The sequence below is a fragment of the Panthera tigris genome, chromosome B4, assembly GCF_018350195.1.
Source record: "Panthera tigris isolate Pti1 chromosome B4, P.tigris_Pti1_mat1.1, whole genome shotgun sequence".
NCBI classification, from domain to species: Eukaryota; Metazoa; Chordata; class Mammalia; order Carnivora; family Felidae; genus Panthera; species Panthera tigris.
The window spans coordinates 42,886,768-42,900,493 of record NC_056666.1 but is presented as its reverse complement, the minus strand read 5'-3'; the positions used below and the strand labels follow the sequence as shown (position 1 = coordinate 42,900,493).

Sequence of the window (13,726 nt, the reverse complement as noted above, 5' to 3'; positions counted from 1 at the left end):
CAAAGGTATAAAACCACATAAAAATAAATCTTTCCCTCTATAAATTTGTATATGAAATCTATAAAATCATTCTAAAGCACCATCAAAAGCAAACGGGTTGTTTTCCCCCACTTTTTGAACAGCATTGTGCGCTGTCACTCAATCTTTTCATCTTTTCACTACCGGTAGATAGTGTCAGGTTTTTATATTTCCTCACAAGAATCTCAAAATTCCCCGTGGCCACTTACATGATCCTCTGATCACTTACATGATCCTAACTTTATATGGTAGTGAGTGGGTAGGTGGCTTTAATTGTTATTTTGAAGTCTAAAAGATTCTACTGTACCTAGTGTTTCTCCATGGATAGTACAGTTAACACTACTTTCTTTTACACTCGCAAGAATGTATTAAAAACCAGTACACATAAGGGTAAAATACTGCTGTGTAAGATTTCCAGATTCTAAAAATATAAATTTTCTCACGTGTCTACGAAAAACCTTGTATTGTTATTTTTCTATTGGAAACAGTTATGTGCAAATGGGTCTTTCTGACTCCAAAAGTCTGAGATGACAGTTGTATGCCCACCAATGAGTAATTACCGTGTATCATATTCTTAATGGAAATGTTATTGAGGTTTCAGGTGTGGAGACTGTAAAAGACAGAGGGACTAGACCCCATTAAGAAGTGGTGAAGTGTGTTTTAGAATGTCTCGATTATGTTCTGACAGCAAACAATTTCAGAGACTTTAGTCACTTCCGAAAATGCACAGTCTACTTATTTTTAATTTCTCAGAAGCAGATTGTACTATTTTTGTATTTCCTTCCTGCCAAATAACTACCCCATCAGTCATAAGACTCTCTCATCAGTTCGAGAGAATCTAACCTTGACTTTGCCCGCGCAGCCAACGTTTCATTGGCGAACTCAGATCTTACGAATTAATTACATACGTTGACCCAAGTCTTTGAACAGTGCTTCCTGCAACCAAAAGTGACTTCTACTGAAAAAGAATCATCCTCTTTGAAATCTTAACTGGACTACTCATCTACCGAGTTCCACATTAGCAGTAATTTCACTTTTGGCCCTTACTGAATACTATATGATTTGCCTCAATTTTGCATTTTGCACATGGGGAGTGCCTCCTGCTATCTGCCTACCTTCCAAAAGTTGGAAAATCTAGACTGGGAAGCAGATATATAGAAAGCAACTAGAAAAGTACACGGGATAATGTATTAGCAACTTCTAACTTGTGCATTTATTATACTTCAGAACACTAATCCATGAAAAGCTAACGGTCAGCCACCAAAAAAGTGCCTGGGGCTCAATTAAGTTTGGCTAAGGGGTTAAAAATTGTCATTACTATCTGACTCTTGTGTTCTGTGACTCTCCAAGGGTTCTGTGTAACCCACAGCACTTCTAAAATATCCAGAGAATACACTTTTCAGGTCATCCCTATCTTCATTTCCATGATTCCCCATCCCTTTACACTGCTTTACTGTTTGTCTCAGGACTGATGACTACTAAACACGTATATATCATTTATGCATTTATTTAACATCAATCTCTTTTACTAGACGGTGAGCTCTATTTAGATGGCGGAGCTTTGTTTTGTTCACTGCGATAGCCTCAATGCCCAGAACCGTATCCAACATACAGGACGTACTCAAGAAATATTTGTGATAGAATGAATGTTTGGTGACTGCTGGGTATTAACCATATAACTGATCCACAGATTTTAATCTTCAGGTGCAACTAGTGGATGGGAAAGGTGTCCCCATGCCAAATGAACTCATCTTCATCACAGCAAATGAAGCTAACTATAAATCCAATGCGACCACTGATGAGCATGGCCTGGTACAGTTCTCTATCGACCCCACCAGCGTGATGGGCACCTCTCTCACTGTCAGGGTAAGTTGGAAGAGACGTCACCAATGACATGAAATAGCCTTGAAAATAAGGTTGCAACCTAGAAGTGGTGAAATTTCCAAGTGGTGTTTAGTCCTATGGAAATGAAAAAAAAAAAAGAAATTGTAAGTCAATTTTTCAGGTCAATTTTGAAAACACTATTAAAAGGGAGGCAGTGTAGTGTTGTGGTTAAAAGCATGGGTTCCGTTTGTGTGCTGTTGAGAATGCAAAATGGCGTGGCCACTATGGAAAACAGCACGGCAGTTCCTCCAAAATTTAAAAATAGAACTACCGTATGATCCAGTAATCTCATTCTGGATGTATATTCAAAATAATTGAAAGCAGAGTCTCAAAGAGATATTTGCACACTCATGTTGATAATAACACTACTCACATTAACCAAGAAGGGGAAGCAACTCAAATATCCACCAACAGATGAATGGAAAAACAAAAGGTAGTCTATACATACAGTGGAATGGTATCAGGTTTAAAAAGAAAGGAAATCTGGGGCGCCTGGGTGGCTCAGTCGGTTAAGTGGCCGACTTCGGCTCAGGTCATGATCTCACGGTCCGTGAGTTCGAGCCCCGCGTCGGGCTCTGTGCTGACGGCTCAGAGCCTGGAGCCTGTTTCAGATTCAGTGTCTCCCTCTCTCTCTGCCCCTCCCCCGTTCATGCTCTGTCTCTCTCTGTCCCAAAAATAAATAAACGTTAAAAAAAAAAATTAAAAAAAAAAAAGAAAGGAAATCTGTCACATGCTACAATGTGAATGAACCCTGAAGACATTATGCTACGTGAAATGGCCCATTACCAAACACACACACACACACACAAACTGTATGATTCCACTTACATTAGTACCTGAAATAGTCAAGTCATAGAAACAGAAAGTAGAATAGTGGTTGCCAGGGGCTGCGTAGGAGAAATGGGGAATTGTTGTTTATTGGCTTTAGTTTTACAAAGATGAAAAAACTCTGGAGATCTATTGCACACTGCTTAACACCAGCAATCTGTTCACTTACAAATAACTAAGATGGTCATTTTTGGTATGTGTTTTTTCCACCATTAAGAAGAAAATGTTTAAAGAAAGAAGAAAGGAAAAAAGGAAAGAGAAGGAAAGGAAAGGAAAGGAAAGGAAAGGAAAGGAAAGGAAAGGGAAGGAAAGAAGGAAAGAAAAGGAAAGAAGAAAAGAAAGGAAAGGAAAGGAAAGGAAAGGAAAGGAAAGGAAAGGAAAGGAAAGAAAGAAAAGAAAAGAAAAGAAAAGAAAAGAAAAGAAAAAAGAAAGAAAAGAAAGAAAGAAAAGAAAAGAAAGAAAAGAAAAGAAGAAAAGAAAAGAAAAGAGTAGGTTCCAGAATCAGATAAATTATATTAAAATCCTGGCTTAACTCTATATTAAGAGAAAATAACGAAAAACTTCTATATTTTATTTTCTTATCTGTAAAGTGGATACAATATTAGTACCTAATTCCTGGGGTTGTTGTGAGAATTAAATAAGATAATACATTTTTTAAATTATTTTTTATTTTCAACTTTGTATTTAAATTCTAGTTAGCCAATACAGTGCAGTATTGGCTTCAGGAGTAGAATTCAGTGATTCATCACTTCCGTATAACACCCTAGGCTCATCACAACTAATGTCCGTCACCCATTTAGCCCATCCCCCATCCACCTCTCTCCATCACCCCTCAGTTTGTTCTCTATCATTAAGAGTCTCTTATGGTTTGTTTCCCTCTCTTTTCTTTTCCTTCCCATATATTTGTTTTGTTTCCTAAATTCCACATATGAGTGAAATCATATGGTATTTTTCTTTCTCTATCTGACTTATTTCACTTGGCATAATACACTCGAACTCCATCCACGTTGTTGCAAATGGCAAGATTTCATTCTTTTCGATGGCTGACTAATATTCCATTGTATTTATATACCACATCTTCTTTATCCATTCATCAGTGGATGGACATTTGGGCTCTTTCCATAATTTGGCTAGTGTTGATAATGCTGCTATAAATATAAAGCATTTAAATATATTGGGGTGCATGTACCCTATCAAATAAGATAATACATTTTGAAACTAATAAGAATTTAAATAAAAACTTGAAACAAAAAAAAAGGAGGGGAGAAACAAGAGGAAAAACCTGGTAACCTAAGTTGAGTCGTCCTGAAATGAAGACAGAGACTGCCAGAAAAATGAGACTAGAGAGCATGAGGCTGAGGGTTTTGAGAAAATGTTTGATACATATAAATTACAGAAAAAAGAAAAGGCTGTATTCAGTCAAGCTCTATAGACAAAGAAATAGCGAAAATAACAGAAAATGCCATTGCACAGATTATGATTTACTTCCATTCACAAGGAACCCAGAGTCCAGTAGTATGGAGAAATGGGAGGTAATGAAAACACTATTGTAACTTTTGATGGAAAGCTGGCTGAGGTACACGTAGCACATGGGAACTTTGCAGAATCCACAGAGCTACATTACTGTTCTCCGGGGTAAAGAAGTGAGTTTTGCATTAACGTGTTAAAGAAGATAAGGTAGATCTAGAGGTCAGAATCAGAAAGGTGATTGACATTCAAGGAAGAATGTAGATCTTGTTGCATTGAGCAGTGAAGTTAATGAAACAACTATGAAATTTAAAAAGTAAGCCTAGGGGCGCCTGGGTGGCTTAGTTGGTTGGGCGGCCGACTTCGACTCAGGTCATGATCTCGCAGTCTGTGAGTTCGAGCCCCGCATCGGGCTCTGTGCTGACAGCTCGGAGCCTGGAGCCTGTTTCAGATTCTGTGTCTCCCTCTCTCTGACCCTCCCCCGTACATGCTCTGTCTCTCTCTGTCTCAAAAATAAATAAACGTTAAAAAAAATTAAAAAAAATAAAAAGTAAGCCTAGAGACTTTAAGAAAAAAAAAATGAGAAACAAAATTTAATAAAGGTTTTTTTCTTTTATGAAAGAAAGTGCAATCAACCCAAATGGCTTTTCAAATACTAGGCCCCCAAATAGGCAAAGGAAGACATTATCCTGTATGTAATATATTCATGTTTATAGTATTAGACACAGAATCCTCAAGCTACTTTTAGGAATATCTCAATTTAAAAGTAATGTCCTTAAGGGAGCACCTGGGTAGCTCTTTCGGGTAAGCGTCTGACTTCAGCTCAGGTCATGATCTCACCATTTATGAGTTCGAGCCCCACATCGGGCTCTGTGCTGACAGCTCAGAGCCTGGAGCCTGCTTTGGATTTTGTGTCCCCCTCTTTCTCTGCCCCCCCCACTCATACTCTGTCTCTCTCACTCTCAAAAATAAATAAACATTAAAAAATTTTTTGTAAGTAATGTCCTTTAGTTATCAGGGTTTGGGGATTAAATGTGATGTTTAACTTCTTTTTTAAAAGTTAATGTGTTATTTTGAAATGAAAATAGAAAAAATATGTACTTATGAAAAAGATAATACATATTAAAGCACTTAGTAAGCCCCCTTTAACTTGAATATGAATATTATTACTGTAAAAGCCCATTTTAACATCACTAGCATTTAAGGTTTTTTGGGTGGTTTTATTTTTAGAGGGGGGGAGAGAGAGTGAGAGCAAGGAGGGAAGAGGCAGAGAGAGGGGGAGATAGAGAATCCCAAGCAGGTCTCCCCCATGAGCGCAGAGCCCAATGCGGGGCTCAAACCCACAAACCATGAGATCATGACCTGAGTTGAAACCAAGAGCTGGTCGCTTAACTGACTGAGTCCCCCAGGCGCCCCATTAACATGACTAGTAGCATTCATTTCAAGTGTATACACCCTATAAATTATTGTTCTTGCTTTATTTTCCCCCTGCTATTCTAATTTTCTCCAGCTTTTGTTATACCCATATAATTCGCTTTATGTTAGCATAGAGTTCTCTACTCATCAATGGAAATGTAAATATACACAGAGATGTATGGATACTCAAGTAAACATTATATAATAATGATGACAAATAAATGGGATATTTGATTGATCCCACTTTACATGGATGGCATTAAAGCCCATATCTCCTAATTAGCTAAAAATTGAGTGTTCGCCCATTTATTCAATCAAGAACTGTCTTGAACGTTTTCCACGCGCCAGGCAATGTGCTCATCATAAAAATAAAAATATTATTTTTAAATAACCCCTTTATTTGGTAATTATTTATATGTTATCACTGGAGCATATATTGAAATATAAATAAAGTGTTTTGCTGACACAAGGATTCATTCATGCCACTTGGGAGGTGAGGATGAGGGTAGGGGAAGCCTAAAAAGAATATGGAAAGTCTTCTGCATGGAGAAGAGTTAAATGACAACCCCAAAAGGGCTTATGAACCTTGAGAGTCCAGAGGGACAAAAAGCGTTAAAAACAATCAGCCTGGGTGGTTCAGTTGGGTAAGTGTCTGACTCTTGATTTCGGCTCAAACCATGGTCTCAAAGGTTGGTGGGTTTGAGCCCTGCTTCAGGCTCTGTGCTGGCAGCTCAGAGCCCGCTTGGGATTCTCTCCTTCCCTCTCCCTCTGCCCCTCCCCTGCTCTTGCCACACAAGCTCTCTCGCTCTCCAAATAAATAAGTAAACATTCAGAAAGCAAAATAAAATAGTCAGCCACAGACAGCCCAGGAGTGATAGACTTCAGCTAATTGACCAACTCAACTCTGGAACCCAACGCTATTGACAGAAAGTGTTCTCAGACCCTTAAGGTTGAAACATGACATATTCATAATACCTGGTGGAAATCCATCGTAAATAAGTCTCCGAAGTGTAGTTCTTAAGTTTCTGGAGACTATTTGGTCTCCTCAATGGGCTTTTAGAATTCCAGCGTCTCTGTCTGGGTAGGTAAAGTGGCCCCCAAAAAAGTGTCGCGCAAACTAAACACAGCAAAAGATGCCTCTGTGTATGCCCTTCAGAAATTTAAATACCAACCCAGGGAGCCTCTGTGGTGCAAAGGCCTGCACTAGAGATAAACACTCTCTCACTTTTTTACTGTGGAGTAAAAGATTTCTAGGTGCTAGTTAAGGTAGGACGATGAACCAAGGCAGTTTTGTGAGAACTTTGATTCCCTCTGACATATGATCTATGAAATTAATACTGTTTTTTTTTTTTTAATTCACTAGGTCAAATACAAGGATCAGAGTCCCTGTTATGGCTATCAATGGCTGTCAGCAGAAAACGAAGAAGCTTATCACACTGCTAACCTTGTATTCTCCCTAAGCAAGAGTTTTGTCCACCTAGAGCCCATGCCTCATGAACTGCCCTGTGGCCAAACTCAGACAGTCCAAGCACATTATACCCTGAATGGACACGCCCTGCAGACGCTGAAGGAGCTCGTGTTCTATTATCTGGTGAGAAGGAAGGCCAGTTGGTTGACTCCCCATAGACAAGAGCCCTCTGAGGGGCAAAGAACCAGGAAACTCCTTAGATGTCACTACTTTGACTTATTATCCGTGTTCCTTTTGAAAGTCTGGCTTCTCTTTGGGCTAATTATTGCCAGCTCGGGCTCAATAAAGCAAGAATGACGCATGAAGGGCAAGACATGGGGTGTAAGATTTTTGTCAGGCAAACCAAGTTCCTTTTCCTTGCCTTTTCTGCAGATAATGGCAAAGGGAGGCATTGTCCGAACTGGGACCTATGTGCTGCCTGTGAAGCAGGGAGGTAGTGAGTATTTCCATAATTCCACATTTCTTCCCCACTCCGACACAGTCAGCCTTACACTGCAGAAATACCAGAAATAGTTTCAAAAAAGAGAGAGGGTTTCCATCTAACGCCAATAAATGAGAAGCTGAGAGGGGAAAGAAATAATGGGGTGTTGTTTTTTCGCCCTTTACCTAATATTTCTTTTCTTTTCCTTCAGCACTATATTCTGTCCAGATCATTTAAAGTGTTGATGTTGTTGTTTTATAATCTATGCATATTCCACGTTTTCAAACCATAGACAGTCATGGAGCTTCTTCTCAAATGGCATTTTAAAATTGTTTTAGGAAATGGAGAGAAAGGTAAAATTTTGGAATGTTTTCTATATGCTCCGTCTTTTGCTGAGTCATTTATATCTTTATATCATATTCCCTTTTGAAGATAGTTCTGATTTATGAAAGGTTAAATTGGGTACTTCCACCATGGATTGGGACTCTCACCATGAATAAATACGGACCGATATAAACCTCCGAAGTTTTCAGCTCTTCTAAGGAAGTCTCAGGGACCACTTACAACGAAACTTATCAGTGAACCACTCTTTTGACGCTTCTTCATAACTTCTGGTTCTATCTCCCTTCTCTAGTGTGAAGTCTAGATCAAATAGTAGCCAAGTGGATGTCTCCATGCCCTCAGATAAAATCAGAACTTTGTGTAGACGAGTTAAAGCTGAAAATTAGCGTGGAACCATTGTATGATAAGAGAAGAGAGCACTTTGATAAGGTTCTTCCTAAAGCTAGAGTTCTCAGAGGTACAGAATTCTCAGAGGTAAACATTCTATGTTTACTACTAAGCCTACTAGGTCTGCTGGTTGCTACCTATTATACCAACCAATAGAAACAGCCGTTAACCAGACCAGGCTCCTAAAACGGGCTTCGTGGGACAGAAAACTTTCATTTCAGCCCTGGGGAGACGTCTAACCCATACTCACAATTCCTCATTCTTTCTGCGCTCCAGTGAAAGGCCACTTTTCGGTGTCAGTCCCTGTGGACACAGACATTGCTCCCATCGCCCGATTGCTCATCTACGCCATTTTGCCTGACGGGGAAGTGGTTGGGGATTCTGCAAAATATACGATTGAAAACTGTCTGTCCAACAAGGTGGGTTTTTTTTTTTTTCAGTTGCTATTATTATCAATTATTTTCTGCATGTGAACCACTGGGGCCAAAGGGGTTAAAATGAATCCTCCAGAGATTTTCAGCAAGGGAATGGCAAAGACACACGAGGAATCCATGCCACTTGCCTCCTAGTTTAAAATTCTCGTGCACTGTCTCTTACTATATGACACAGTTCAGAGTATCTTGCTCCCGTCTATGATGAAACGTTGGAAACACAAGTTTTTAAGATTACTTAGGGAGCCAAAAGAAAAATATGAGAGCATCTAGAACCGTGTGCATTCACCCACACTTAACAAACACCTTACCGTCTAATAAAGGTAAAAAATGGAATCTCAAATTTAATCATTTATAAGAATTAGATATCATTACAATGGTTCAACTGATTCTTGGGAGTCAGAGTGAAGCGTAGGGGACAAAAAGCCTCAAGACTCCCATGGTGCCGACCACCGCCAAGTCAAATAAAGTGACTACGTCCTGAATGTGTGGAACACTCAGGAAATACTTGTGAACGATCAATTAAATCAGGACATTTGTTTTTCTGACCATTCTCCCCAATTTCATAGGTGGACTTGAGCTTCCGTCCAGCACAAAGCCTCCCGGCCTCCCACGTCCACCTGCGAGTCTCAGCTTCTCCTCAGTCCCTCTGTGCCCTCCGTGCCGTGGACCAAAGTGTGCTGCTCATGAGGCCCGAGGCTGAGCTGTCCGCATCCTCGGTGAGTTGCCGGCAGCCCTGGGGGGTCAGGAAGGGCCGTGCGAGGGGCTCAGGGCGAGGAGAAAGGCCTATCTGAGTAAGATAGAATCTATCAAAATTCTATTTACCTAGGAGTTAGTAGCTTTGATCTCTTTCATGGGCACTTTTTTGGGTGAGAAATATATTACATTTCAACACATAGATATGTATTTGTTTACATAAGTTTATATACGTATACAAACATAAACACGCATATGTACATGTGTGTTTGTTTATATATATGTATGTCAATAAAATCATGCACCATTCAAGCCCCTGAAATCCTAGAGCTCTCTAAACTGGTAATAGGTATTTTCAAACTAGTTGTAATGTTTGAAAAAGCCAAACAAAAGTGGTACATTTAGGTGCACGACAGCTGATATGAAATACCAAATTTCTGTTTTTGTTAAGAATTATATCAAACACTGTAGGTTCCAAGATGAACACAATTTCTGAAGGAAGATATACATTGTCTCTGATGAATAAAGATTTGGAAAAATGGAGGCACGTGGGTGGCTCATTTGGTTAAGCATCTGACTTCAGCTCAGGCCATGGTCTCACCGCTCATGAGTTCGAGTCCCCCAACGCCAGTGTGGAGCCTGCTTGGGATTCTTGGTTTCTCCTCTCTCTCTCTCTCTCTCTCTCTCTCTGCTCCTTCCCCGTTTGTGCTTTCTCTCTCTCAGAATATATAAACTTTAAAAAAAATGTTTTTGGAGAAATGAATTACTATATGATAAATGACATTAATAAATTAAATCCTTTAAAATATCAATGGAAAAAATAGCACAAGTGTATGCTGGAGTAGAACAATGAGAAACAAGTCAACACTTGCTAATAGTCATTTGCTTGTGTCTTCAAATTTTCAATATGAAGCCAATTGAAATAACCTCTTCCGGAAGTTTCTTTTTTACTATCAAAATTTTACAAAGAGAAATTTATATTTTTTACTCCCTAAAAAAAAAAAGTTATAAGAAAAGATTTTTAGTTTTTTAGTCCTTCCAAATGGAATTTAATTGAAAATATTAGAATTCTTCTAATGGAAGTATTGCGTACATTTCAGTAGAGGGAGCAAGGGCATATATGGGAAAATACAATGTTTTATGTTTAGAGAACAATTTCATCCCTCTTGGGGTCTTTTTATTTTTTTATTTTTTTAAATTTACTTTAAGGGGGGAAGGGGCAGAGAGACAGGGAGAGAGAATCCCAAGCAGTCTCCATGCTGTTAGCGCCGAGCCAGACGTGGGACTCGATCCCACAAACCATGAGACCATGACCTGAGCCAAAATCAACAGTCAGTCGCTTAACTGAAGAGCCACCTAGGCGCCCCATCTCAGGATCTTTTTAAATTATAGCAACACTGGTGGATAGATAAGGCAGAATATCCTATTAATTTTTAATAAAAAAGTAGAAGCTTTCAGGTATTTAGGAGTAGACCTGGGTTAGAACACTAGTCCAGTCCTCTCGAGCCTTGATAGTATTTTACTAATGAAACAATTTGTTCCCAGTAACATAAGCCATTCATTCAACAGGTATTTATTTAGTACCTGCTGTGTTGTAGGTGTACCTACTGTTTGTTGGAATGCGGGGATCTATTAGTGAACTCCTTGAACAACAAGAAGCCATGCTCTCATGGAACTTCTGCTTCCATAGATGAGATAGACAAGAACATATAATACGCTTTCAAGAAAAAACCAAGGGGGGAGATGGAGAATATGCCTAAGAAAATATTATCCTATCCTATATAGAGGATATTTACTTATTCGTGTGCCCGTTCAGAACATGTGTTCGTTAATGTTGTTATACACTGAGTCAGTTGCTAACCACAAGGAGAGACAAAACTATCATTTCCTTCTATCAGCCTGATGTTTTATACCATGTCCCAAATATAGCAGGCATAGATTTATCCCAATAAAGTTTTATTCTATTCTAGTATGGAGTCTAGTGTTTGCCTCTGAACTGTGTAACGAGCTATCGTGATCCTTGCGTACTTCGATGGGGATGTTTGGGGGTATTTTTCCCTAAAATTCTTAAAACAGCTTCATCTCTGTAAATTATTTAAGCAACAGTGGCACTCAAACAAGACTGATGGTAATTATGCTTTTCTTTTCTCTTTGCATGTAAGAAGAATAAGCCACAAATAAGTTTGTCTTTTTGTCCTTTGCATTCATACAGGTTTATAACCTGCTACCGGTGAAGGACCTCACTGGTTTCCCTGCGAGTTTGAATCAACGGGAGGAAGATGATGAAGACTGTGTCAATAGCCATAATGTCTTTATCAATGGAATCATGTATTCGCCTGTATCAAATACAAATGAAAAAGATATGTATAGCTTCCTACAGGTAAATTCCTTGTATTTTAGATTCTAAAGATGTTTTGAAGATTTTGAATTCTAAAGATTCGTGGAATATTATATATGCAAAAAATACACATTTGTTTTAATACGTTCATATCACAGTTGAGGGTAACGGGACACAGACAGGTCAAGTGACTTCTCCAAGATTATGAATAGTAGCAGATCTGATCATAGGAAAGGGCTAGAGCTAGAACTTTTTGGACTAGTAATCAAGTTTTTTTTTTTTTAATGTTTCCCAAAATTCATTGCCTTGTGTTATTTATAAATGTCACGTATATAAAATATTTCTGTTAAAAGAGTTTTACCAACAGAATAAAATTACTTCCGTGAGTATACCAATATCCTTTCTACAGATGTGAGCATTAAAAGTTCAATATTGGGGCACTTGGGTGTCTCAGTCGGTTAAACATCTGACTCTTGGTCTCAGCTCAGGTCTTGATCTAAGGGTCATGAGTTCAGGCCCTGCTTGAAGTTGGGCTCCACTTAAATTAAAAAAAAAAAAAAGAAAAAGTTTAGTATTAAGCTAATTGGAATGTTTGTGAAATTCAATGAAGTATGTGCCTATATATTTTATATTTATGTACTAATTTGATGATAATTTCCTTCATAGGATATGGGCTTAAAGGTATTCACCAACACAAGGATTCATAAACCCAAAGTATGCTCACCACCTGAACCCTATGCAATGCAGTCATCTCGAAGACTATTCGCTTCTCCAGGTAAAAAAATAAAAATAGTGGGGCGCCTGGGTGGCGCAGTCGGTTAAGCGTCCGACTTCAGCCAGGTCACGATCTCGCGGTCCGTGAGTTCGAGCCCCGCGTCGGGCTCTGGACTGATGGCTCGGAGCCTGGAGCCTGTTTCCGATTCTGTGTCTCCCTCTCTCTCTGCCCCTCCCCCATTCATGCTCTGTCTCTCTCTGTCCCAAAAATAAATAAAAAACGTTGAAAAAAAAATTTAAAAAAAAATAAATAAATAAAAATAAAAATAGAAGCTAATATACTGAATCAAACAAAAGATTTTTTAAAAATATAAAATGTGATAAAATGAACAAAAAAGCACTTGTGATTCAGATATATTAAGGTTCTTGCTCAAGATCACATAGCAATACAAACCCAAACATTCTGATTATGTCGAGCCCCCACATATGCAATGCTGGAGAGAATACAAGGCAGACTGTAAGAAGTTTCATAAGAGAGGTACAGGAACTGTATGTCAACTATACTCCCATTTAAAGAGAGAGAGAGAGAGACAGAGGTACAGATATACAGAATAAGAGAAAGGATTAATTCTGATTGAGCAATCAGGAAACTCATTCATGAAGAATCCGCTTCTATTCTAGGGGTGCCTGGGTGGCTCAGTCAATTGAGCATCCCACTCTTTTTTTTTTAATGTTTTTTTTTAATTTATTTATTTTTGAAGGAGAAAGAGAGAGAGAGCATGATCATGCAGGGGAGGGGCAGAGAGAGAGGGGGAGACACAGAATCCGAAGCAGGCTCCAGGCTCTATACCGTCAGCACAGAGCCCGATGGGGCTCGAACCCACGAACTGCAAGATCATGACCTGAGCCAAAGCCAACTGAGCCACTCAGGCGCCGTGAGCATCTTGATTTGGGCTCAGGTCAGGATCTCACAGTTCATGGGATCAAGCTCTGCATCGGGCTCTGTGCTGACAGCATGGAGCCTACTTGGGATTCTCTCCCTTCCTCTCTGCCTCTCCCCTACTTGCTCTTTCTCTCTCAAAATAAATAAGATAAAGTTTAAAAAGAGAAGAAGAAGAAGAAGAAGAAGAAGAAGAAGAAGGAGAATCCACCTCTAGTAAATGGAGATATGTGAGGTTGAAAGGAAAGATATAATTTCTAGTCATAGGATCAGCATAAATAGAAACAGAAATGTTCACAAGTTGGGACTACATTCTCACCAGTTAGGTAAGGAAGCTCTAACTTCCCCAAAATATCGGTCAATATTCATGTTGAAA

The 13,726-nt window shown here is 39.1% G+C and overlaps 1 protein-coding gene across 2 annotated transcripts in view; it reads left to right on the top strand.

Annotated features, from left to right (window-relative positions):
* Nucleotides 1–13,726, top strand: part of A2M (alpha-2-macroglobulin) — a 45,751-nt gene that overhangs the window by 10,730 nt on the left and 21,295 nt on the right. The window contains exons 11-17 of one of the 2 annotated variants that reach the window (XM_042991741.1): nucleotides 1,723–1,884; nucleotides 6,977–7,204; nucleotides 7,454–7,514; nucleotides 8,508–8,650; nucleotides 9,232–9,381; nucleotides 11,571–11,738; nucleotides 12,363–12,471. In XM_042991741.1, coding sequence (XP_042847675.1) covers nucleotides 1,723–1,884; nucleotides 6,977–7,204; nucleotides 7,454–7,514; nucleotides 8,508–8,650; nucleotides 9,232–9,381; nucleotides 11,571–11,738; nucleotides 12,363–12,471 — 1,021 coding nt within the window. Of the gene's footprint in view, nucleotides 1–1,722; nucleotides 1,885–6,976; nucleotides 7,205–7,453; nucleotides 7,518–8,507; nucleotides 8,651–9,231; nucleotides 9,382–11,570; nucleotides 11,739–12,362; nucleotides 12,472–13,726 lie in introns of both variants that reach the window. The other variant, XM_007094105.3, reaches the window with a different exon arrangement.